The sequence below is a fragment of the Crocuta crocuta genome, unplaced genomic scaffold (genome assembly GCF_008692635.1).
Source record: "Crocuta crocuta isolate KB4526 unplaced genomic scaffold, BGI_CrCroc_1.0 scaffold142, whole genome shotgun sequence".
NCBI classification, from domain to species: Eukaryota; Metazoa; Chordata; class Mammalia; order Carnivora; family Hyaenidae; genus Crocuta; species Crocuta crocuta.
The window spans coordinates 55,824-82,526 of NW_027528892.1; the positions used below are offsets into that span (position 1 = coordinate 55,824).

The 26,703-nt window shown below is 39.9% G+C and overlaps 1 protein-coding gene across 1 annotated transcript in view; it reads right to left on the reverse strand.

Annotated features, from left to right (window-relative positions):
• Positions 1-2,662: 2,662 nt before the first annotated feature.
• ZNF761 (zinc finger protein 761) overlaps positions 2,663-26,703 on the reverse strand; it is a 68,029-nt gene continuing 43,988 nt past the window's right edge. The window contains exons 2-5 of the mRNA XM_077756960.1: positions 25,676-25,755; positions 22,014-22,140; positions 21,442-21,537; positions 2,663-8,549 (exon numbers count right to left, since the gene is read on the reverse strand). Coding sequence (XP_077613086.1) covers positions 6,577-8,549; positions 21,442-21,537; positions 22,014-22,140; positions 25,676-25,690 — 2,211 coding nt within the window. The 5' untranslated portion in view covers positions 25,691-25,755 and the 3' untranslated portion in view covers positions 2,663-6,576. The remainder of the gene's footprint in view (positions 8,550-21,441; positions 21,538-22,013; positions 22,141-25,675; positions 25,756-26,703) is intronic.

Genomic DNA, 26,703 nt, shown 5'->3' on the forward strand with positions numbered 1-26,703 from the left:
ACTAGGAAGTTCTGACATACTGTATATATACAAATTTTTAGTTTGTTATATCCCATTATATGGAGGAGCAAAAATAATGCATTTATAAAAGAAGGGGTTTTTTAGGACTCCAATATTTGTAGCCCTTTTACATTTGTCCTTAAATAGACACATCAGAAATGTCACCTTCCCAAAACTTTGTTTGGGAAGTTTTGGCCTCAACCTACAAATTTTTACGTAGTAAGCAAAACTTCATGTCAGAAGTAATTGTTCTATTTTAAAAGTACAAGATAAAATTTATAATTGAACCGTCATGAAATGAACGAAAGATTTAAACAGACTACGCATCAAAAATTTAGCGTTAAGAAGACCATTAAGGAAGATGCGAAATGACTCGACTATGGTGCTTTCATTATCCAGTGAGAGAAAGAAGACATCCGGCTGCGGAGATCTCTCTTGATAAACATGTAGCAGGTGATGACCCCAGGGACAGTTTCTACTACATTATCTTATCTCATCATAAACTCATTTTGATGAAGACTTGTACTCTTCTGGTTTCAGAATCTGAGAGGCTTTGTGGTTCTGGGTCTGTGCTTCTTAGTTGGCAATGGGGAACTCTTTCTGATTTAGCTCCCCACACGTAGCCCACTAGGCTGCATGCTACATGATAGGCTGGTGTTCAGTCAGGACTCTAATAAAGGATGACCATTTTCCTTTGTAATACTGCATGGCCACAATAACACTGTAGGGTCAGGAAAGAACAGCTTGCAGGTCTGTGGCAGAGAGGACTCTTCCTCTTAGAAATTTAAAATTCTTGTGCTGCCTGGGTGGCTCAGTTGGTTAAGCGTCCAAAATTGGCTCAGGTCATGATCTCACGGTACAGGAGTTCAAGCCCCCCATCGGGCTCTGCTGACAGCTCAGAGCCTGGAGCCTGATTCAGATTCTGTGTCTCCTTCTCTCTCTCTGCCCCTCCCCCACCATGCTCTCTCTTTGAAAAATAAACATTAAAATTTTTTTAAAAAATTAAAATTCTTCAATGTTGCCAATGTAAATGCTTGATGCATTCTGTAGAGATTCTGAAGGAATCCCAAGACAAAGGACATTAGCTCTACTCATTAGACAGGGGCAGAGTCGACAGCTCCCAGCAGCCATCCCACAGGGTTTCGCATTCACCACACAAATAATTTAGTTGCTCTCAGGGGAACCATAGAAGAACCAGCCACTTAACATGCTGAGCACTTTAAATTTAGGCAGGCTAAGTGCAGAGGAAACCAAGACACAAAATACAATCAACCAACTCCCTGAGCAAGATCCTGCAGGGCCAAGACCACTCTAATTAGCACATTCGTTCACAGCTCAAACCCCTTAGGTAGTGCTGAGCATTTAACTCAATAGGAATCAAAATGATCCGTCACAATAGGGGAAAGAATAGAGAATCACCTTCCAACAATCTAGTGAGACTCATGTTTAACACACATGGATGACATACTTGCAAGTATCCAAATATGTAGTTATACTAAGGATGATTGTAATGCTCAAGTGGCCTAAATGAGGACCCTTGAAATAATGTGTACTCATGCACCCACCTGCAGAGAACCATCTATTCAGCTAAACAAACCGAGCGGGATCCAGATTTTGAATTCTACTCAGGAGTTTTTAAAGAAAACACTAACATGGTAGTATCAATGCAGCAAACAAAGAATCTTCTGAAAACTGTGGCAAAAACCGAGCTCAAAAAATGAACTCCTCTGGAAGTACTTGCTACCGCTCTGCCATGTTCTTATACGTGAAATGGGATGCCAGGAAATGTGGCAGTAAAGTCAAATCCTCTGCTGGAGAATTCTTGTTGCCTCAAAGGTCCTTCTAACCGGACTAAGAACCAAATTGATCCGAGACAGGTTAATAACAGAAGATGATCAAATTTAATAGGTGTATTTACAGGGAATCCGCATAGATGTGGAAATTCCAGACTGTCAGGCAAGATGAGGTAGGAATGTCATCCTGAAGGAAAAAGGGGTAGGAGCCTGCAGCTCCCTAGGAAAGGAATGCCTTTCACAGGGTGATAAGAGCACATATTTGGTAATTAGAGGCTTGGCCTACCTCACAGATGGGTCACTCAGATAAACCTTATCTTGGTTAATAACTTACTCTGGGAAAAGCCCTACAACTTAGTCTTCTGTATGGTTAAGGGAGGGGAAAAAGTTCTTGAGCCCACAGGTTCATAGTGCCTCCACCTCTAACTATCAAGACAAAGTGGCACATTGTGGGCAGGGAGGCAGAGTGGGGGAGGGGTGAGGGAGGTTGTCCTAAACCACTTCAGTTCCCCTATCTGAAACTTCTGTGGTAGGTTCACATGTTAAAACTTGACCTGGTAGATTTTTCACGTCATCGATCTAGCACTTTAGTCCTGACAATAGGTCAGTTTTAATCAAACAAATTTCAGGAGGCAAAGATTCAGCTGTATTTTCAAAGTTAGCTTTGTGGTTTCAAGTAATGTTATTAAACGAGGCATTTATATGAGAACAAATGAATTATTGATAATAGTCCCGGAGTTTCTGAATTCTGGAGGCATCAAGTAAGGAGAAAAGATAAAAGTGTTTCAATTTGTTTACAAGGTATGTATTGTGAAACTCCTGCAAATCAGTTAAGAGAAAACGTTTGCTTAAATCTATAAAAAACACAATTATTTTTTAAAGGTTTTATTTCAATTCCAGTTAGTTAACATACACTATATTAGTTTGAGGTGTACAATAGTGATTGTGTAATTCCATACAACACCCAGTGCTCGACACAAGTGCACTCCATAATTCCCATCACTTATTTAACCCTTCCCCCCACCCCCCACTCTACTATTCCGGCAACCATCAGTTTCTTCCATATAGTTTATTTTTTGATTTGCCTCTTTTCCCCCCATTTGCTTGTTTCTTTTATTACACACAAGTGAAATCACGTTGTAGTTGTCTTTCTTTTTCGCTTACACCATACTCTACATCCATCCAGGTCAGTGCAAATGTCAAGATTTCACTGCTTTCTGTGGCTGAGTCATATTCTGTTGTGTACGTACATAACTTTCTTATCTGTCCATTAAGTCAGTGAGCACATGTGCTGGACTGTTTGAAGCCATGCTCACTGCCCACTAATGCTCCAACTTCTCCTCCAAAAACTCTATGCCTTGGAAAGAATCAGAACACAGAACTATATTCCTCATGGGGCTGACTGAAGACAGGAAGGTTCCTCACAGCAGTACATCAGCTTCCCTAAAACGTCACCCACATAGAGTGGATCTAGCCACAAACGGGGTTATATACCTGGGATATTCATGCTTTGAGGACACCAACCATAGCACACGCCTTGCTGATCCGGAGTGTCCAGAAGGCTTCTTCATCTCCAAAATCTACTCTTATATGTGACATTTTACAGCTAGGCCACATGTGTACCTCTCATTAATCCCTCCTGCATCCACTGCCACTGATCTGTCTGGGCAATCACCATAATCATCACCCAACAAGACCTATTCTTCAGTAACACACAATTCATTTGAGTCATGAAGATAAAAGATTGAATTCCTTAATCCTCAGAAACTCAACATTTCCAAAATCCTTACCTCCATGACATTTACTCAGGAGATGACCCCACCAAGAGCTGTCTGACTTTGGGTGAGTAAAGGGAGCCAGCTGCAGTTCCCTTCCCACATTTGAGAGTTCCTCACATTTTCACTTCATAGGTCTTATCTCTCTAAAGATGGTGCCATGGTCATGTTTTCTTCATATTCTTATTCCACACCCCAGTGCTAAATGTCTGAATACTGCATCCCACTGGCCAAACACATCTGTATAACTGGATTTAGGATTTCAACAAGGACATTCTCACTGCAACACAGGCAGAGAAGAATGTTTTTGGTGCCTATGTAGCTGGAAACAAAAACGAGGAAAAACAGAACTGGAGATTTAGAGATAACTAGGAAATAAAACAAATAGTTTTATTTCTCGAAATCCAGAGTCAGTTGTGTAACTCAGGACAGGTGTCTTTTCTCCACATGCAGAATTAATGCCAATTCCTCACCCTGTTTTCTAGCTTTTACCTGGCGCTGTATCACTCCTACTGGAATGTTTCTCCTACTTACGGGTTACCTACTACTCAACCAGCACTGTCATACGTGTATGCCAACTTCAGGTAAATATCAAAACAGCCCCCCGACCCCCCTTTATGACTGGAGGCACTTACCTTTATTTGGGGCCATGGTGTAGTGCTTTAAAGTCCCTGTGCTAAATCCGGATTAGGCCACTGCTTAAATTGATTTAGGTAAGTTCTCTGGCAGTCTTCTCTAAGGAACACAAAGGGGAAAGTTGGGAGACTGGGAAGTCATCAAAAGATACACAAGGGGGCGCCTTGAGTGGTTCAATCCGCTAAGTGACTCAGATCCTGATCTTAATTAAGGCTTGGGAGTTTGGCCCAGGTTGGGTTCTGCCCTGCTGGCAGAGCCTCCTTGGGATTTTGTCTCCCTCTCTCTGCCCCTCACCTGCTCTCTCTCTCTCAAAATAAATAAATGAACATGAAAAAAAAAAAGTTACACGAACTGGTGACTCTGCAGGGTGTTAAAACTAGGGACCATACTAGTGAGAAAGGGCCGGTGTTAGTTCGAGTCCCTGTAAAACTACTGGCTACACAAAATGGTTGCCAAGTAGCACCATCATGGAGTCCTTGAGATAAACAGTCTATAATATCCCTATATCATCTGTAATATATCCAAGTACTATCCCACTAGTCCCAAAAAGGAGAAAATGATACAACTGAGAAACTAGGGGAAAAAATAATCACACATTATTTAAACTTTAAAGCCAAAGAAAATGGATTTCTAGGTATATTATTCCACTGCATTAAAAATACGTGATAGATATCAGTTTCCTACAACATTAAATAAAATGATAGGTTAACAGTCGTGGGATAACACTTCATTCGTTACACATCCATGCAAACATGTTAAAAACCATGTTTTAGTAACTAAAATATATTAAGTTCATACATAGACTAAATAATGCATTCCAAACCCACTCTATAATCCTTCTTCCAAATACAGAATACAGGCATTTAAAAAGCCATTTGTCTCCTGATATAATGATGTGGAAATAGTGCTTTCCGTAATTTTCAGGCCTGAGGTCATTCTTTAAAAATATGTACCTATAATCATAATGCCATTTGGGGGAAGCGTTAGCAATCCTCTTTCTGACATCAGTGAGGATTTCTTAATTTCAACCACATCAACTGACATTCTCTACTTCGAACGAATTATAATTGTGATGAAGATACACCAGTATTTTACTAGACTGCCAGGTCTTTTTCCTTAAAACACCAGTTAGTAAAACAAAACAAAACAAAAAAAACCAGTATTTCCGAAATTTTTTACTTTGAATAAACGGAGAAGATTGATGTTGTGAACACCTATCTCACGATAACCAGAATCAGCATCTCCACTTAGATTTTCTTCATAGATTGTACATCATACTGTCCATCTCCCATGAAAACTTAGGTATGCAGGAGTCCCACCTAATGAAAAAGGACATCTCCTATCTTTGATGCATCAACAATCAGCCACATATTTTCACGCATCCCGTAGGAATGAATGAATTCTGTGATTTGAGAGTAGAAATACATTAATATTTGCTAGTCAAATACCAGAGATCAATGTAAGAAAAAAAAATATTGAAATTAATTCTACCTATGCAAAAATCCATCCATTTAACCTTTTGAAACCTATTAGCATATATTTTATCTAAGTGTTTAACTTTGTATCATTACTTGTAAGGAGTATTTTGATGTAATGTCTAAATAGGTTGACTGACAATGCTTTTCACTTGATTTCTGTGACATTTATTGATATTTGATAATTAAATATTTTCCTAAATATTTATATCTTTTATATCTTTCAAGTTACTTTCCTCTATGTGCTCTGGTGTTTGCTAAAATGTACATTTAAAATGAAGGTCTTTGCTCATTGATTACATTTTCAGGGTTTGAATCTAGTGTGCATTTTGGGATACTCAGTACAGACTGGATTCCGGTTAAAGGCACTGCAACTTTCTCTACATGTTACGGTTTCTAAACTGTAAGATAGCTGTGATGTTGAGCAAGTTGTGAGTTTCAGTGGCGGGCTTGCCACATTCTTTACCTTCGTAATGTTTCTCCTCAGTATAAACTCAGTGAGGCTGAGTAGGGTTCAACAGTCCTAAAAGTTTTATCAGGTTCCTAACATTTGTAAATTTTTCCTCCAGTAGGAATTCTGTGATGTTGAATGAGGCTTTGACCTCTGGTTAAAGAGCTTGCCAAATTCTTTATATTTGCAAAATCCTCTCCAGTATAACTTCTCTGTTCAGGAGTCAGGATTTAGCATTGCTTAAAGGTCAGGCAATGTTCTTTACATTTGTGGGTTACTCTCCAATAGGAATTCTCCGATGTGGAGTAAGGCCTAAGAAGTCCTTAATAGTTTTCCCACATTCTTTAGATTTGTAAGGTTGCTCCAGTGTGAATTCTGTGATAATGAGTAAAGGTTAACCAGAGATTAAATACCTTGCCACATTCTTTACATTGGTAAGCTTTCTCTTACGTATGTATTCTATGATGTTGAATAAGGTGTGAATACTGGATAAAGGTGTGGCCACATTCTTCACATTTGTAAGGTTTCTCTCCAGTATGAATTCTGTGATGTCGAGTAAGGTTTGAGTGCCTGTTAAAGGCCTGGCCACATACTTTACATTTGTAAGGCTTCTCTCCAGTATGGACTCTATGATGCCGAGTAAGGTATGAGTGCCTGTTAAAGGCTTGGCCGCATTCTTTACATTGGAAAGGTTTCTCTCCAGTATGAATTCTGTGATGTTGAGTAAGGTTTGAGTGTCTATTAAAGGCCTGGCCACATTCTTTACATTGGAAAGGTTTCTCTCTAGTATGGATTCTGTGATGTTGATTAAGGTGTGAATGCTGGTTGAAGGCCTGGCCACATTCTTTACATTTGAAAGGTTTCTCTCCAGTATGAATTCTGTGATGTCGAGTAAGGTTAGAGTGCTGGTTAAAGGACTGGCCACATTCTTTACATTGGTACGGTTTCTCCCCTGTATGAATTCTGTGATGTTGGGTAAGATATGAATGATGGTTAAAGGCCTGGCCACATTCATTACATTGGTAAGGTTTCTCTCCTGTATGAATCCTGTGATGTTGAGTAAGGTTGGAGTGCTGGATAAAGGCTTGGCCACATTCTTTACATTGGTAAGGTTTCTCTCCAGTATGAGTTCTGTAATGGTGAGTAAGCGTTGTGTGCTGCCTAAAGGCCTTGCCACACTCTTTACATATGTAAGGTTTCTCTCCAGTATGAGTTCTGTAATGTTTACTAAGAATTGAGTGCCATTTAAAGGTCTTGCCACATTCTTTACATTGGTAAGGCTTTTCACCTGTATGAACTCTGTAATGACCAACAAGGGTTGCATGCTGGGTAAAGGCCATCCCACATTCTTCACATTTGTACGGTTTTTCTCCAGTATGGATTCTGTGATGTTCAGTAAGATGTGAGTGCCTGGTAAAGAGTTTTCCACATTCATTACATTTGTAAAGATTCTCTCCAGTATGAATTCTGTGATGCTGAGTAAGGCTGGAGTGGTGGATAAAGACCTTGCCACATTCATTACAAATGTAACTTTTCTCTCCAGCACCAATTGTCTTATGTATATATAGTCTTGATGATCGACTAAACATGTTCCCAGATTTATTATGTCTGTATGGGATTTTTCCCACATGAATCCTCGGATGATCAGTAACATTGGAGGTCTGGTTAAGGGCTTTCTCACATTCATTATATTTATAAGGATTCTCTCCCATATGCATACTCTTATGTATAATAAGGTTGGAGCCTTGATAAAAGACTTCCCATTTATTACATTCAAAATGGTTCTCTGGAAAATGAGTAACCAGATGTTTATTAACATTTGCTCCCTGGATAAATATCTTCTCAGATTCACTGTATTGAGCAATTATATTCTCATTGAAAATGCTCTGGTAATTTTGCAGGGTTGACTCCTCAGTGAAGGAACTCTCAAACTGATACCACATAGCGCTTTTTTCTTCATTTTTAAAGGTCTGATTTTCAGAAATATTGGACTGAAAGGTCAATGCAAACCTATTTTCAAAATGGTTCAAGTAATTATTTTCAGCCTGGACTAGGTAACTTTCCAGATTTTCCAAATCTGAGTTCTGCATATATGTATCCTTGATCACGGGATTTGAACTGTTGCTTACAGGAACACAAGGCTTTGCAGACGTAGTGGACTTAAAAAGGGATGTCGTCCAAAATGTTTTATATTCTTCACCATTTGGAGCAGTGAGATTCTCATAACGGGCAGTTATCTCCGTTTGGATATGTCCTTCATATCTTGGATGTTCAGCACTCTCTCCATTATTGTCCCAGTCTATCATTAAGTGTAAATTCTCAAGGGCACTCTGTTTATATCTACCCAGGGACACATTCTGAAAACAAGATTCTATGCAGGGCACTGGCAGCAAACTCTGCGTGTCATCTGAAGATACGGCTGAAAGAGATCAAATAACAGAAAAGTAAAATCATTTATCCAACTACTGTCAGATAAGTATACTGACAACTTCTAATATGCAGAATTAAAATCAATCAGAGAACTTCAGCAAGATGGTTGAGAAGGGATCGTCAGAACCTCCTTCTTCCATCACACAGAAATTTACATGTAATGTGCTGACCACATAGCCTAATAGATCGTTCTGGAATATCGTCACGCTGTAGCACGCGTCACTTTCCTATACGGCAAAAAGTACCATTTGGGAACAAAATTAACAGAAGGAAATCTAAACATAAACTAGAAATGAACAAAATCGGACACAGCAGAAAGAAGAAAATATCAACAATAGAAGGAGTTGTTCAGAAAATATGAACAAAAATGACAGACCTATAACTAAATCAGATAAGAAGACCAACTAAAATCAGAAGTGCAAGCAGCCATATAATAGCTGATAGCACAGAAATGAAGACAATTATAAGATGTGACCATATATGTCCACAAACAGGTATCAAAAACAAAATACAAAAAGAACCTATGTATATGGGGTGCCTGAGTGGCTCAGTTGCTTAAACATCCAAAATGGCTCAGGTCAACATCTCAGGGTTGTGAGACAGAGCCCCGCCTGGGGCTGTCTGAAGAGTGTGGAGTCTGCTTAAGATACTCTCCCTCTCTCTCTCTATCCCACCCCTGCATTCCCTCACTCTAAAAAAACAAAAAAAAATTAAATTAACTTCTGGGGCACCTGGGTGGCTCAGTCAGTTTAGCGTCTGACTTGGTTTCAACTCAGGTCATGATCTCACAGTTTGAGGAGTTTGATCCCCATTATGGACGCCATGTTGACAGTGTGCAGCCGGCTTGAGATTCTGTCTCCCTCTCTCTCTGTCCCTCCTCAACTTGCACACTGTCTTTTTAAAAATAAATTAAAAAAAAAATTTGTTAAAAAATATTATAAATTTCAAGAGGTATAACATACCTGACTCCATCATGGAGAAATAAATAAACAAACATATATATATTTTTAAATCTCAACCTACCAACAGCTAACTAGATTGATAAAGAAATTTTTTTAAATTTATTTATTGGTTTTGAGAGAGAACATCAAGCAGGCTCCATGTTGCCAACGTAGATCCTGATGCAGGGCTCGAACCCAGGAACCTTGAGATCATGACCTGAGCTGAAGTCTGATACTTTACCGACTGAGCCACCCAGGAGGCCTGATCAAGAAATTTCTAACAACTTTCAATAATGAAAAATCCTCTGTCAGATGATTCATGAAAACATTTAATGAAAAAGTACTTAAAATCTCCTCCAACATTTCCAAGGACTGAAGAGAAGGTAAACTACCAAAACACTCTCTGTGACACAAACACTACCTGGTTATCATCAAAACCAAAGGAAAACACTACAAGTAAACACAATTACAAAATATTACCTGGGAGGAATATTCAATACAAAGTCCACAATAAACTGAAGTAAAATGAATCAAAAGAACACTTTACTATTTTATAACATAATCATGTGGGAATTCTTCCTAAAACTCAAAGGTGTTTCAACTCATGGAAATCAAGAAACAGAAGACTGCACTAATCAAATCAAGAACAAACAGGACTTGATGCTATATTAATTGTTGCAGAACAAGAGTATGTGAGCATACTGGAAAGTGTTTCAGGATTTAAACCACTCAATAGTAGGAACAGAAGGAAACCACCTCAACCTAATAAGGGACACAAATGTACAAGTTGAAATCTAACATATTCAAAAATACAAGACTGAAATTTTCTCCTGTGCGACCACAAACAAGGTAAGGAAGTGACATCACCACTTCCGTTCGACACAGTAACTGGAATATTCTAGTCAGAACAGTTAGGCAAGAAAATATACAAAAAAGGAATCACATATAAAAAGCATAACTATCTGTTCACAGATGACAGGATCTAATAGAAAACTCTAAAGAATCTTTATTTATTTTTGAGGTTATTTTATCTTTTGGCCATCACTTGTATTGTTTACTTCTGCTAATTTTCCCTGCTAGAAAATCCATTTTCAAATTTTTTTGTTATAAAGGCTTGTATTACAAAAAATTTCAGGGGTGCTTGGGTTCAGTCAGTTAAGCATCCAACTTCAGCTCAGGTTGTTATCTCACAGTTCATGAGTTCGAGTCCCACATCCGGCTCTCTGCTGACAGCTGGGAGGTTTGAAGCCTGCTTCAGATTCTGTGTCTTCCTCTTTTTCTATCCCTCCCCAGCCTGTGCTCTGTGTCTCTCTCTTGAAAATAAACATTAAAATTAAAAAAAAAAAAAAATTCAAATAATCCACCACAAGGAACTAGAAAAAGAACAGAGTTGAGATTTAGTAGAGAAAGGAAATGACAAAGAAAAATAAATAGAGATCAGAATAAGCAAAAACCTAAGATTGAAAGTAATACAATTTCCATGAAAATCCCGATGCCATTTTTGGCAGGAAGATCAAAGTCTTCCCTAATGTTTATATGGATGTTACAGAATGACACATACTCAGGGCGATCCTGAAAATACATGGAGATCATGTTGTTAGTAGCACACTTCCTGACTGAAAGCACACTACAAATCCGTAGCTATGAAAATAATGAACCACAAACATAAGGAGAGACACAGAGTAATGACGGAAACACGTAGATGAGTCACACCTGTTCTTCTCCAACATTAACAATTAAGAGAACAAGGTGGCGATCTTGTTAAAATTCATATTCTGGTCTGGATTTGTAGGTAGGTTCTGAGTTTCATTTCTCACAAGTGATGCCAAACACCTTTGGTTCAAGGGCCATAGTTTTAGATTCCAAAAATAAACATTAAAAAAGAAGAAATCGTGAATGGCTATGAACTTAAAGATTACTGTAGAAATTACAACTTCTAGGGTCAAGAACCGAAACAACAATAGTTCTTGAACATTTACTACACACTATATACCATTCTACCACTTCTTCATGAATGTACCCATGAATCCACAGTAGTCTAGAATGGTTTTTCATCTTTCAAAAGACTCTTGGCAAAACTTCAATAGTAGAGCCTGAGTTTTACCCCAGATCATCTGACCTTGAATTCATCTAAGAGGAACACACAGACCACTGCACAGATGCAACTTTAAAGGTTCACAGCAGGTTTCAAAGTGACCATAGGAATGGAAACACATTTATGCCACAGAACTGATCCACTACAAGAGGTAAGTGAGGATAAAACATAAAAATTACAAATTTCAAAAAAGGAATAAAAATGGGGCACCTGGGTGGCCCAGTCATTTACAGCTCAAGTCACGATCTTGCGGTTTATGAGTTCAAGCTGTGCTGACAGCTCAGAGCCTGGAGCCTGCTTTGTATTCTGCGTCTCCCTGTCTCTCTGACCCTTCCCCACTCATTCTTTCTCTCAAAAATAAACATTAAAAGATGTTTAATAAAAAAATAAAATAAACCATGTCTTCTTTAAAAAGAGCATGATCTAATTTCTAGCTAAAGGAATGTTCTTAAGCACAGTGTTCACAGAGAAAGAATGAAATGACAAATTAGTTTCTTAGTAAAATACAGGAAAATGTAACAAATAATAAAAAAATAGAATATAAGGAAAAATATAAAAATCTTGGAAATCCAAACTCCAATATCTACATTAGAATATTAATTTCTCACCTAATCAAATTGTTACAGGAAAGTGTATAACTTGGATGATGCATGCCACTTCCAAGAAGGAAAAAAGAACATCAACTAAAGAAATCTTTTTTTCAAATGTTTATTTACTTATTTTGAGAGAGCAGAGGGAGAGAATGTGTGCAGAGAGAAAGTGACAGAGGGAGAGAGGGTGTGCAGAGAGTACCTAACAGGCTCCATGCTCAGCAGAGCCCAACGAGGGGCTGGATCTCAGGACCGAGACCAGATCACAGCTTGAGGTGATATCAAGAGTCAGAGCCTTAACCAACTGAACCACCCCACTCACTAAAGAAATCTTACTTAGTGTTCTTCTCCAAATGAGAAGAAATGAAATGTAGCAATTAAAGTATATGGAATTGGATATATTCACTGTACAATCATTCAAATATTTCAATTAATTTTGAACACGTCATTTTGTGCAAACTGTTCTAAAAAACTCCCTGAACAAGTTATATGAACAACAGCCCATCAACAGTGTAACGAGGAAAATGGAATGTTATATGATCAACAGCTAGGTAGACAAGACAGGACTTGCCTGGGGAGATTCTCAAACTAAGATACATGAGATTTAGATATAACTTCAATACAATGTACAGAAAATTATTCCCATTATGTATCCCTAGCATTTTTGTTTGCTAGAAAATCAGCAAATTTTTTCAATATTGTATGAGAGAGAGAGAGAGAGAGAAAGCACCCAAGCAAGCAGGGGAGGGGCTGCCAGAGACAGAATCTGAAGCAGGCTCCAGGCTCCAAGCTGTCAGCACAGAACCTGATGCGGAGCTCGAACTCATGAGCAGTGAGATCATGACCTGAGACAAAGTTGGACGCCTAAATGACTGAGCCATCCAGGCTCCCCGAAAATGATCAATTTTGAAATTTGGAAATTATCTATTTTGATGCAATATTCCCTTCCCTACTGAAGATCTAGGTATACACCCCCGCAACCATATGCACACATGAACATCTTCGTAGTGTTTCAGGACTCCAAAATAGATCTTTACTTAATATAACATATTGCATTCAATGCATATCAAAACCATAAAAATCTGTGTTCTCTCTACTCACAAAAACAAGAGCAAAGAAAAACACAGAGGAAAATTTTATAAATAGCGTTTGAGAATTTTGTAGGTACGGCTTATAATTATATTAATTTCAAAAGCACTCAACAAACCATGATAAGATCACAATAGGAGTCTTGGTCAAATACCCATTACAAGCATTCAAGAATCATTCTTGGGGCACCTGGGTGACTCAGTTGTTTAAGCATCTGACTTCAACTCAGGTCATGATCTCATGGTTTTTGAGTTCGAGCCCATGTCGGGCTCTGCGCTGTTAGTGCAGAGTCTACTTGGGATTCTCTCTATCTCTCTTAAAATAACCTTAAGAAAAAGCAAAAGAAGTAAAAAAGAATCATTTTTCTTTTTCTGATAGAATGATCCATGTGTGAGTTCTGCTTGCCACGCTTTATAAACTGAGGCTAATTATTGAGTAAATGTGGATGTGCAAGAATCTCACACCCTTTTACGGAAGAGTTAGCCAAACTTCCTGCATAGATTTGTGTAAATTTCTTTATGTCGACCACATAATAAAGTTCTTGACTTCTGTGAATGACCATTTTGAAGACGTATCCAGATTTTAATGCACTGTCAATGTTTCCTCCTTGCACGGCAACTGGCAAAACTATATAAAATGCGGACAGTTTCTCTTACTTTTTAGTGCAAAGAAGGTTACCCTGAATGCTTACTTCATGGCGCCTTGTATCACTCTTAGATGTCACCACAAACAGCATCTCCATGGGGACCCCCTTCATACAGTACATAGGACAGCCTCCTTAATCCTCCATGGAAGATCAGGTATGAGGGCGCCTCAGTTAAGCATCTGACGTGGACTCGGGTTATGAGTGTAAATCCCCTAACAGGTGAGCACAAACCCCACTTCTCCCTCCCATACTCTCCCCCTTTGCCTCTTGGGGGATCCTCTTGCTCTCTCTGCCCCTTGCTCACTTGTACCCTTTCAGAAGGAAGGGAAGAAATGCAGGTATGAGTGTATTCCTCAACGTAACAGAGGCCCTCTTATCTGCAACAATCAAATCATTTTGCACGCACACAAGCAATACAGGTGAACCATGAGATGATTCCAGAGCAAAATCAGGGGCGCCTGGTTCACTCAGTCCATTTAGAGTTCTACTCTTAATCTCAGCTCAGGTAATGATCTCCTGGTTTGGGAGATGGAGCTGTGCTGACAGCACTGAGCCTGCCTGAGATTCTCTCCATCCCCCTCTGTGCTCTTTCGCTTAAAATATACAAGTAAGAGCGCCTGGGTGGCTCAGTCAGTTGAGCCTCTAACTTCGGCTCAGGTCACAAGATCATGGTTTGTGACTTGGAGCCCTGCATCTGGCTCTGTGCTGACAACACAGAGCCTGGAGCCTGCTTCGGATTTTTGTGCCTCCCCTTCTCTGCCCCTCTCCCACTGGTGTTCTGCATGTGTCTCTCAAAACTGAAGACATTTAAAAACGTTAAATTAGTAGTATTTGCCATGCAAAATACCTCAAATATGGCCAAAAGAAAAAAGACACACAAAATAATTATCACTGGAGACACTCATGCCCCCTTGCTCCTTTCAGACATATTGATACACACACTCTGCCATCGAGGAAGATGAGTCTGAACAGTGTGGGTGCACTGGTATCAGGTATATATGTGTATGTTTCTTATAAATACAGTACAGTTCTGTAAATGTGTTTTCGCTTCATGATTTCCTTCAGGTTTTATATTCTCAAACTTATATTATACAAATAACGTGTATAATATACACAACATACCAAGTATGGGATGATTGCCAATGTTCTAGTTAAGGCTTCTGGCCAACAATTTATATGGAAAAGTAGGTATGGTTCTGTTTTGGGGACTCAAAAGTTACATGCAGATTTTCTTTTTTTTTTTTTTAATTTTTTTTTTTTTTTTTGTTTTATTTATTTCTAGGAGAGGGAGAGAGAGAGAGAGACAGCATGAGCAGGGGAGGGTCAGAGAGAGGGGGAGTCACAGACTGAAACAGGCTCCAGGCTCTGAGCTGGCAGTCAGCACAGAGCCCGACGCGGGGCTCGAACCCACAAACCGCGAGATCATGACCTAAGCGAAAGTCGGACGCTTAACCGACTAAGCCACCCAGGCGCCCCAACATGCAGATTTTCAATTGTGCACCTCTAAGACTGTCTTACCCACGGCTTATATGTAACTGATCAGAGTGTTTTAACTTTGGAACTTTCTGTATAGTAAATATTCTGATTTAGAATGTCTGAAAAGTGGTATTGACTTTTGCTTTCTGCTGTGAATTCCACGGCTTAATTTAGATTTGCATTTCCATTATGTAGTTTGCCAATTATTCATGTTTATCCTTGATAAAGACTCTATTTTTTAAGGGCAGCTGGGTGGCTCAGTAGGAAAGCATCTGACTTCAGTTCAGATCATGATCTCACAGTTTGTGAGTTCAAGTCCTACTTAGGGTGAGCATGGCTTCCTTCTCTCTGTCCCTCCCGGGATTCTCTCTCTATAAAAAAAAGACTATTTTTCTGAGGCCTATGTTAAAAACAAAGGTGTTTCAATGTTTTTTACATTTCTAGAGTTTCTATCCGGTATGCTTTCTCTGATGTTGAGTAAGGTTCAGTTCCAGGTAAAGACGTTGCCAACATTACTGACATTTGTAAGGTATCTCCCCAGGATGTATTAATTCATGTTGAAAACTTGTGATTACAAGTTAAATGCTTTGCTACATTCTTTGTAGTGTAGGGCTTTATTCCATTGCACATTCTCTCATGTTCAGAAAGTCTGTAGTTCTGCTTACAGGCTCTGTCACATTTTATTTTACACTTGCCAGCCTTCTCTCTGCTACATTCTACTTTAGGTTGGAAGTTTTGAGTAGTAGTTAACTGCTTTGCCACACTTTGTAGATTTATAATATTTCTTCCCACTATAAACTCTGCCGTTGGGGCACCTGGTTGGATCAGATGGTAAAGTGTCTGAATCTTGATTTTAGCTCAGGTCATGATCTCAAAGTCCAGACACCAGGCCCCACGATGGGCTCGGCAGATGGGCAGACCCTGCTTAAAATTCTCTCCCCACAACCTGGCTTGCACGGGTGCACTCTCTTTAAATGAATGAGTGAATGAATGAATGAATAAGTAAAATCTCTGCTGTTGAGTGAGTTTTGAAGTTAAAAGCTTTGCCAAAGTTACTACATTCCTAAATCTTCTCTCTAGTAAGGATACAATGGTGTATAATAAGATTTGAACTTTCATAAAAGACCTCCCCACATTTATTATTTTTAGGATGGCTCTTTGGAGACTGAGTTCTCTGATGTCTATTAGGATTTGACCCTAAATTACCATTTTTCCCAGACTGTGTTGGTAAGTTCTGTCTCCATTAAAATGCCTCAGTAATTATGGAAGATACAGGACTCACTAAAGATCTCCCTATGTCCACAACACATGAAAACTTGCTCCAAACTAAGTATTATGTGATAACTACTGAACAGTGAAATTTGGTTAAAGATCATACCATATTTATCAATATTAGAGACTTTGGAACAAGGGATTATGTGAGTGGAAGAATACGAAACCCACCCAAAAAAAATTTCTCAAATCAATTGTCTTTAGAATTATTATCTTCACTTTTAAATGTCTAACATTCCCAATGTCTCAGTGAATGATTAATCCACTTTTATATATGAAATGCCTACTTTCAGCATGGATTGGGTACCTTTTCAGAGTTTCCAAATGTCCCTTAACAGAATGTGTATGTTTAAAAAATGGATTTTGGGGGCACCTGGGTAGCTCAGTCGGTTAAGCGTCTGACTTCGGTTCAGGTCATGATTTCACGGTTTGTGGATTTGAGCCCCGCGTTGGGCTATGCTGACAGCTAGCTCAGAGCCTGGAGCCTGTTTCAGATTCTGTGTCTCCCTCTCTCTCTGACCCTCCCCTGCTCATGCAGTCTCTCTCTTTCAGAAATAAATTAAAAAAAAAAAAAAAGGATTTTGATCCTTATGTTCAAAGACACTGTTCTGCAAATGTAACTGACTTAGGGTGCAGTTTTACTCCAAGTGTTTTATACCCTTGGTCTCTTCTGGCAGAAAGAATCTCATCATGGATAAATGTCCCAGTTTGGTCATATCCATCCTAACACCCTCTGTTCCTTTACCAACCCCCATCATCATCCCTGTCAATGAGTATGAACACTTGGGCCACAGCTTCCTTATCTTCCCATAGCACTCTACAGAATGAATATTCTTTGCCTGTCTTTGCCGACAAGCCTAGGAATTTACGGAGACACAGCAAAAAGACCCAAAACAGGTTATCTTGCTTACTAAACTCACAGGCAGTCATTAAAATACTGATGTGCAACATCAACACCCATCATAGGACATCAGGAGAATGGAGAAATAGGAAGCATCAGGACACTGCTCCTCCATGGAGACAAATCGACCACATTACCTTTTTTCAGTGCTCCGGACGCCAGTTAGGAGACCAGAGCTCAAGCAGGCAAGTACGAATGAAGAAGCACACTGAAGAGACAAGGACAGTTTGTGACGCTTACTCACAACAGCTGTTCAGTCTCCCCCGCACTCCGCAGCAAGACAGTGAGAAAAATCTCAACTCTGCTCAGGAGACAGACATGAGCAATTATCTGGCTGCTTTGCAGCTGCCTGGGGGACTTGTCTTTGTTCTGCGTGACACGGAAGGGAGAGAATGAGAGAGCCCTCTGATGCACCGTGGTGGCTGGTGACATAAGCCGTGAGCATTTGTCCAGACACTGGAGACTACAGAGCTGAAGACAAACAGAGAGGAAGGTTATCACAGGCTCTGAAGAAGTAACTCCACTTCTGTAAACTGAGAAATTACAAAAACTCAGACAATACAAATGCCCAGAATACATGTGACAAGCACCAGAATTCTTCTTATTTGGGTTCTCCTATAGAAAGCAAGTTCAGAAGAACGGGCTCAGAGGCTGTTTCTTAAATTCCCAAATGGGAACAGAAGATCACAAAGCATACAAAGAAGTAGAGAAACTTCCAACCAGAGGAACAAAATAAATCTCCAAGACTGACCCTAAATTAAAGAAGAACTATTAATTACCTGATAACCATCATAAAGACGCTCATGGGAGAAGGCAAGAAAACAGACGTAACTAAATGATGTCAGGAAGACTATGCATGGCCAGAACGTAAACCCAAAGAGACAAAAAGTCTAACAATCAACCTAGAAACTGTGAGCTGAAGGGTATAATCACTGAATTTAAAAATACACTACGGAGTCACCAACAGAAGTGATCAAGCAGAAGAAAGAATTAAACAACTTAAAGACCCTTGTTTTAAATTATCTACTGAGAGGAGCCAAGAACAATGTGGACTCATGGGACGCCAACAAGCGAACTCATATGTGCATTAAAGGAACCCCATAAGGAGAGGAGAATGAAAGGGGGCAGAGTTTACATGAAGAACTACTACAGGCTTCTACTTCCAACACATGTGGAAAGAGACAAATTCAAAAACTCTGAATTCTAAGTCGGATAAATATCAAGACATGAACACAGTGACACGTTATAATTAACCTATCAAAAGTCACAGGTGAAAAGAGAATCTGAAAACAGTACGACAAAGGCATCTCATACAAGAGAGCTGTAAGATTATTGGTGGGATTCTCAGTAGACCTTAGGGAAAAAGAATATTTTATTATTAGAACAATTCATGTACACATGATACAACATTCAATGAACACTAACCAAGGAACAAAAATCAACAACATGAGTCACAAGTATGCATGCATGATATTCATACAAATATATTTGAGTTAAACTCACATGATCTTAAAATCTACTAAGTGGAAAATTGTCATCCTACCACAAAAAACACAGGCAAAAATGAAATCACAACTAAATTATGTTGTGGAAGTTCCCAACAAAGGAAACACATTATTCACAACTGCAAAACCACAGTAAGACAAAATTTAACCCAAAAAAATTCTACATAAAAAACAGATGAGGGGCGCCTGGGTGGTTCAGTTGAGTGTCTGACATCGGCTCAGGTCATGGATCTCACAGTTTGCGAGTTCAAGCCCCACATGGGGCTCGCTGCTGCCAGTATAGAGTCTCCTTCAGGTCCTCTGTCCCCCCTCCTCTTTCTGCCTCTCCCCTTTGCGCACGCTTTCTTTCCCCCTCTCAAAATAAAATAAACTTAAAAAACAAAAACAAAAAACGCTCTCTCAAAATAAACTAAAAAAAACAAAACAAAAAAAACCACATTAAAAAAAAATAGTTGAAGGTGCATCTAGGTGGCTCAGTTGGTTGCACATCTGACTTCAGCTCAGGTCAAGATCTCCCTCCCAGTTCATGAGTTCGAGCCCCGCATCGGGCTCTGTGCTGACAGCTCCAAGCCTGGAGCCTGCTTCAGATTCTGTGTCTCCCTCTGTCTGTCCCTCCCCAACTCACACTCTTGTCTCTCTCAAAAATAAACATTAAAATAAAAATAAATAAATGATAGATTAATTTTTAAAAGACAACCTCCTATGTAACTATAATTTTAAACTGTGACTGTGTACCCATAAAAAATAGCATTGTCAATTACTGGTAGGACTTCCTTGATGGTAAAATAACAAACAGTATTCATTAAAAGCAACCATGGAAAGTTTTAATGAAGAGTATTATAAATAAGCCCTGAAGAGACAGTAAAAAACTGTATTATGTTGTTAGAATATTCCTCCTTGTACAAAGAAGGTGAGGCTATAATCCATTCTTTAGAACCAAGCAGACAGAAAAATAATACCTCTTTTATTTGTAAATAATGAAACACCACCAGAGCTGTAAAAAATGTTGATAATCACTTTAAGAAAAACAAATATTGGGGATTAAATTCAGAAACACTCCTAGGAAAACAGAGGAGAAACCTATTGGTTATTTTTTTCTGAAGTAAAATTATATTATATATATATATTTTTTAAATGTTTTATTTATTTCTAGGAGAGAGAGAGAGAGACAGCGTGAGNAATTATATTATAAAGAAAACTTTTTAAAATATGGCAATTTTACTAATTACCAACTCCTTATAAGCATATGCCAATAACATATCAGAACTTTTGATCTTAAAATTTGGCAATTAATGGAGAGTCTGGGTGTTTCAATCAGTTGAGCATCCGACTTCTGTTCAGGTCACGATCTCAACCTTTTTGGGTTCGAGTCCTGCCCTGGGCTTGGATGATAGCACGGAGCCCAGAACCCACATAAGGTCTGTGTCTCCCTCTCTCTCTGCCCCCTCCCCTGCTCACTGTCTCTCTCTCTCTCTCTCAAATAGAAGTAAACATTAAATAAAACTTTAAAAATTCAGAGACTAATCTCATATATAACTAATCAGAAAACAAAAACACAAATGACAAAGTCACAAGAACTTCATTAAGATAAAGTTATAAAATGATGCAATTATGAAGAACTATAGTGACCACTGAGACTTCATTACAGGCTGTGTTGTAGCTTCCCTATGGCATTAATTTCTGTAGGAACTCTAGGATAGACATGGATACGTTAAAATTACTTCACCAGTGAGGAATGGAACGCAGAGTGAGAATTTCTAATTTCAGTTAACAGAAAGACAAATGAACTTCTGATAAGAAATAAAGGATTAGATTTTCTCATTTTAGGGACGTGCTTTCTTCTCTGATGAAAATATTGAGCCTCAATTACATATAATTAACATGAAAGGCTCTGTTAACAATGGAGAGCATAAACCACAAAACATGTGACAGCTGTTTCGTGTTCCCCGGTTTCTGCACCAAACCCCAATATGCCCACCACTACCCTAACACACTTCTCACAGGAGGTAAAGCAGAACGTAGACAGGGCTTAGCATGGAGATCCTCAGAAACATGGAGACTTCCCCAGGGCCCTCAAAGCAATGGAGCAGCTCTCAGAATACAGAGGCCCTCACACCGCAAGGCAAGTCTCCTGGCCCTCACTGTGAACGTGATGGACCATCACTGGAGCTGAAAGAGAATCCTCAAAGAATGTAAGAGCATGATATGTTTTAGATAGCAGATATCTCGCTGGGGAAGGGAAAGACCTAAACCCAGGCTTCTAATTTCCATTCAAGGAGAGCTGCTTAAACCACATTTTAAGGCCTCTCTTCCTCCTTTAAGACTAGACCTCACCTCTGTCATCCGCATCATTCACTCCCACCTACCTGGGGGTATGGCTATGGTTTCCTTCTCGTTCACATCACACAGCTCCTTCTTTTCCTCCAAAAAGATGACCAGGTCTGGCTTTGACACAGCAAGACCTGTTTATTAGAGAGAACAAATAGAGTATTGATGGGGATTCTAACTTTCGACCCACTGTTGTGCTCAGCAGACAGGAGAGGACACCGTGTAGAATTTTTGGAAATGATTTCCCAAAAACCCCTTTACAGCATGCAGGAAGGATTTCTAATGTTCACATCTGGATCTCCATTTGTAAATACTAGATACAAGGTAGAACTTGGGAGTTAAAGATGTGGGCAGTACCTTGTTATGCCATTCAATGTTTAGAATGGCCACTCATCAACAGAAACGATGATGGTAACTTAAGGAAGGGGAAGCTGAAGCTGAAAAAGAAACATCATGAAGATATTTCTCTATCTTCAAACCCCTACTTCTTTCCCTTACTGCAGGGATCTGAATTCCAGTCATGCAAAGAGGAAGCTTCCAAGAGAGTCTTCAAAGGAAGGAACAAAAACCCAGAGTGTGATTTGGGAAGCTTAGAAGGAGTTATCCTCACCCAGGAAAAGGAGGTGTCCATAGTTCTCCAACATCACATCCCTGTACAGTTCCCACTGAACGACGTTCAGGCATCCCCACTCCTCCTGAGAGAATTCTATGGCCACATCCCTGAACGTCAGCAGTTCCTGCAATAAATACCACAGTTACCAAGTGGCTACAGGCAGCATTCATAATGGTAACCTAAGATGAAAGAGGGAGTTAATGTCACCAGCTGGACCCAAGACCTGACCTTCGCTGCTTACCTGCATGTACTCACAGATCTTAGTACCTCATTTTTACTTAACCTCTTCCTTCTAACTTATCTTTTACTTCAGGCAAAAAAACCCATGGGCAAACTCCAGTGGTGGAAATAGAAAGTATCCAACAAAAGGTAATGACTGCCCTGAGGAAGAGCTTGGGCTGGCCTAATATGACCTTAACCCCTGACTCCCATCTACTGCAGATGGATCCAAGAGTAATCTAGGAGTGACAGCTGCCATTATTCATTATAATACTAAAATCTCCACCCAAGGAGGAAGAGCACAAGCCTCACTTATGTAACAGGAATGGTGTTACAGACCTGTTTTCCTAAGGCACTTGGTGGACAGTACGCCCACCTCTACGTAAGATGGCAAGACTCCCCTTTCTAAATATCTACCTTAACCCTCAAAAGAAACCATTCCCCCTTCTTCTATGAGCCTCTGCTTTGGAAATTATTCCGTGTTCTCCTAATTTGCTGAAAATCAAGTTTCCTTTGTGGGACAACCCCGGCTAGTGTATTTCTATCTGTGAGTCAGCAAGGAATGAGCTCGTTAGTACAGTTATGTTAGGAGAACTGGTGCTGGCATAGGTGAGTTCCTTGCTTTATGCAGTGATTTTTAAGACGGTGATGTATTCTAATGTATTCTCTAACTTTGAGATTAAGAGGCTGCCATATGACTCACAAAAACACTATAAATACTGTGTTTACCAAAGAGAATTTCTGAAATGACGGCATCAATACAGGAATACACATTTTAAAATACTGAATTTGTATCATACAGTAGAAGTTGTGTCTATTTCTTAGATGCAAAGTTTGAGCGGGTTACAAATGTACTTATCAAACTCTAAAGTGAATGAGAATTTCACTACAGTGTACTGAATTGTTAAAATTCAATAAAGATTAAAATTAAATTTAAAAAATTAAAATTAAATTAAAATTGAATTGTTAAAATGCAGATTCTGTTCAGGACTTTTGGGATGGTATCAGGAGTCTGCATTTCTAACAAGCCATTAATTAATTAGCCTTTGGGCCAAGGGATACATTTTTGAATAACAAAGGTAGAACTCCAAGGCAAGAATTCTTGGAGGACTGGGAACTGAATGGATTTAACTGGCAATTACAGGTTCTACTGGAATAGCAAGAAAGCCAACAATTTGTTCAAGTATTTCATACTAGTGAGCATCTAACTTTTTCATAAACTAATGAAGAATAAATACTAATACTCTGAGAACAAAAACATTATTCTTGTACTGTCAAACATCCAATATGTGGAAGGGATCAGGCTGTAACTCAGGTTATCTGCCCTAAGGTTGATCTAAAATGACACACAGGTCAGTATACAGACCTGTAGAGTTGTTCACAAAGGTGTCAAACCTGAGAAGAGTGATGGAAACACAAAACTGATCTACCTTTTTCCACTTCCTGCGCACATCCATACATTTAGGAAGTAATTATATACACATTAAAAGTGACAGAGTAGAAAACTGTCATGGTGACTTAAATGAAACATTTTCAGTGACATAAAACCCATCTCTTTGTGCCTGATGATGCTTCATTTATTCACAAAAATCACACAGAATGAGATAGTGTTTATATCTGAGCCTGGTATGGTGATAGATAGAAGCAGTAAACTGTTCACCTTTAGCCCAGAAAGCTGACCTCTAGCCTGTATGGTTTCTTTAAGGATCGAATTCGTGCTTAAGGATCGAATTCTTACATCCCATCGATGGCTAATATTGAAATGAATGACAAACACCAGAAGAACCTTGCAAAAGTAGCTTTCCAAGTAGAAATTCCAAGAAACACTAATCTAATACTCGCTACACGTCCCCTTGCCCCGTGAGCACTTAGCATATAACCCCCAGCTTCATACAGCCAATGTGCAGCTCCTTCTGCCCAAGGCTGCTGTTCCCAAGCCACTGAAATAAAATTAGAAACATGCACCATAAAACGTCTCAAGAATTGTTTCTTGACAGTTGTGCTCAGTGATCCCACAATATGGTATTTCACTGATGGGTTTTGTTTCAGTCCTCATTTTTGCTCTATTATATTTCATGATTTTAAGAGACCCGAGCATGTTAACTACGGGATTCTTCTTTTCTTCTCTTGAAATGACAAGTAAAAGAGAATGTCTGTGACAATAGCGTGGAGTAAAATAAAAGCCTACAGGATGGAGGTCTGACTGAACTAGAATCTCCAGTCCCAGAAGTCACCACCTCTACTACACAAACGTTGTCCAGTGGAAACTGAGGCCATGTGGGCCCGGGAACCGAAAGTCAAGACAGAATTCTTGAGACACATTCATTACAAAAAGCTGTTCCCATTAAAGCGTGGGGACAGTTAAGAGCCAATAATCGTCTACTTTCAAGTTCTGGGATGAGGGAAGCTTGTAAAGGAATTTTCACATGTTAAAGAGGACTCAGGGGACCCTGAGGGTCTCGCTGTTGTAAAGCTTAGGATGGTTTTTTTTTTTTTTTTTTTTTGGCCTCTACCTGCAAGTTGTCAGGAAATTTTATTTTATCTACATTTCTTTTACCTTTGTTCTCCTTAACAGAAACTACAAGCAAAGGGAAACTCAGGAGAAAAAAGTTCCCATTTTAAATGTGCTGGCTTCTCCACATTGCTCAGTAAATCCATCTAAGGTCCTCAGGAATGGTACGAGGGAATATATGAATGAAATCTGGAGAGAAGTCTGGCAGAGAGCACCAACCCAAGCCAAAAAAGGGGAACATCAGCTGTAAGGAAGCAATGTGATGTGTCCAAAGGACACCTGGTCACTGTGTCCTCCTGGCCCCCAAACAGGAATTCAGAATATAAATCTAATTATGGAAAAAATGGATTTATCCAAATTTTAATCACATATCACTTCCAGGTCCTAGAATAGCTGGTATATTTTAAATAGAGTAGCTTTTTCACATTCTAAAGACCAAGTCTGCCCTTTTTTATTTGCACAACTCTCGGAGTATTCTGGGCCTCATATCCATCTTGTGTATTTGTTCATTTTCTTAATCCGGTCTACACAGCTGATAAATCATCCAGATCGGACCTAAATGGGAAGTGTTTTCGTTGACTGAAATCCCAGGACCAGACCCCGTCAGCAATAGGAATTCTGGACTCCTCAACTTCCCCTGGGGATCTGTCACAAGGGGAGTATTTTCAATACTTGCAGGACTTTAACTCCAAGGGACAGCTGTTGAGGTCCTCCTGGAAGCCAGGTTGGAAAAGAGAAGTCTCTGGGATATAAAAAAACAGTCCTCTAAAGAACTAAACTTGAGTATGATTTTTGAAAAGGCTTAAAAATTAGGTGAAAACAAAGCAGAAACACCAGGTCTAGAAGAACCAACATTTGCAATTTCTAAAAGCAGGGAATTTCAGGAGAGAAACAGGACACAGCTTCTGACGTGGGACGCCAGGCTTACCTGAGAACTGGCCATTGTCGTCTTCTTCCACCTCGTCCGCTAGATTTCTTTCCCAGTAGATTTTTGTGGTGAAATCACAGCTGCATCAGGAAAAAATGCTTTAAAACGCCACCAACACAGCCTCTTCCCCAGTAAACTGCACGCCTGCAGGCAGGACATTGTAATGCAAAAACGGCCCAACTTCCTAGTCCTTTGTGTCCTGAGCTATTCAGAAACTCTGAGCTCCTCCTTGCAGACCTATCTCTGAGTTTCGCCTTCTCTGCTTGCAGGGGGCTTCTTCTCCCACAAACACCCCCAAATTAGGCTACAGCGTGGGAGCAGTGAGCTGCACGGCCCTGACCCTCCCCCACTCCTACAGAGGGCACCCCATAACCTCCCCTTGAGCCAAAGACCGCACTCAACTCTCATAAATTAATGGGAAGCCTTCCCGCGGAACCCTGGCCTCATTCTGAATCACCTGATGCAGTTAATTAAAATAACACTCGGGAGGCACCAGGACGGCTCAGTCGGTTCTGCCTCCGTCTCCCGATTTCAGCTCGGGTCGTGATCCCAGGGTCGCGGGATCCAGCTTTTTGTAGGTTGCACGCGGAGCAGGGAGCCTGCTTAAGAGTCTCTCTCTAGCTCTGTCCCTCCCCCGCTCACGCTGTCTCTCTCTCGCTTGCTCTAAATCAAGAAAAAAGGGAAAAAAAAAAACCAAACAAACAACACTTGGGGCGCCTGGAGGCTCAGCCGTTCAGCGTCCGTCTCAGTGTGAGCTCAGGTCACGATCCCAGGGTGGTGGGACCGAGCCACGGACCGGTCTCGGCTCGGAGCGTGGAACCTGCTTAACATTCTCTCTCGCCCTCTGCCCCTCCCCCGCTTGCGCATGCGCGCTCTCTCGCTCGCGGCCTCTTAAAAAATACTGTATAAATAACAGTAAAATAAATAAAATATTGCTATCCTTCCCACCCACACCACTTGACAGAATCCGAGGGGGAAGGGAGCAGATCTCATTTTTCAAACTCCACACGGTTACCCTATTGGGAAGC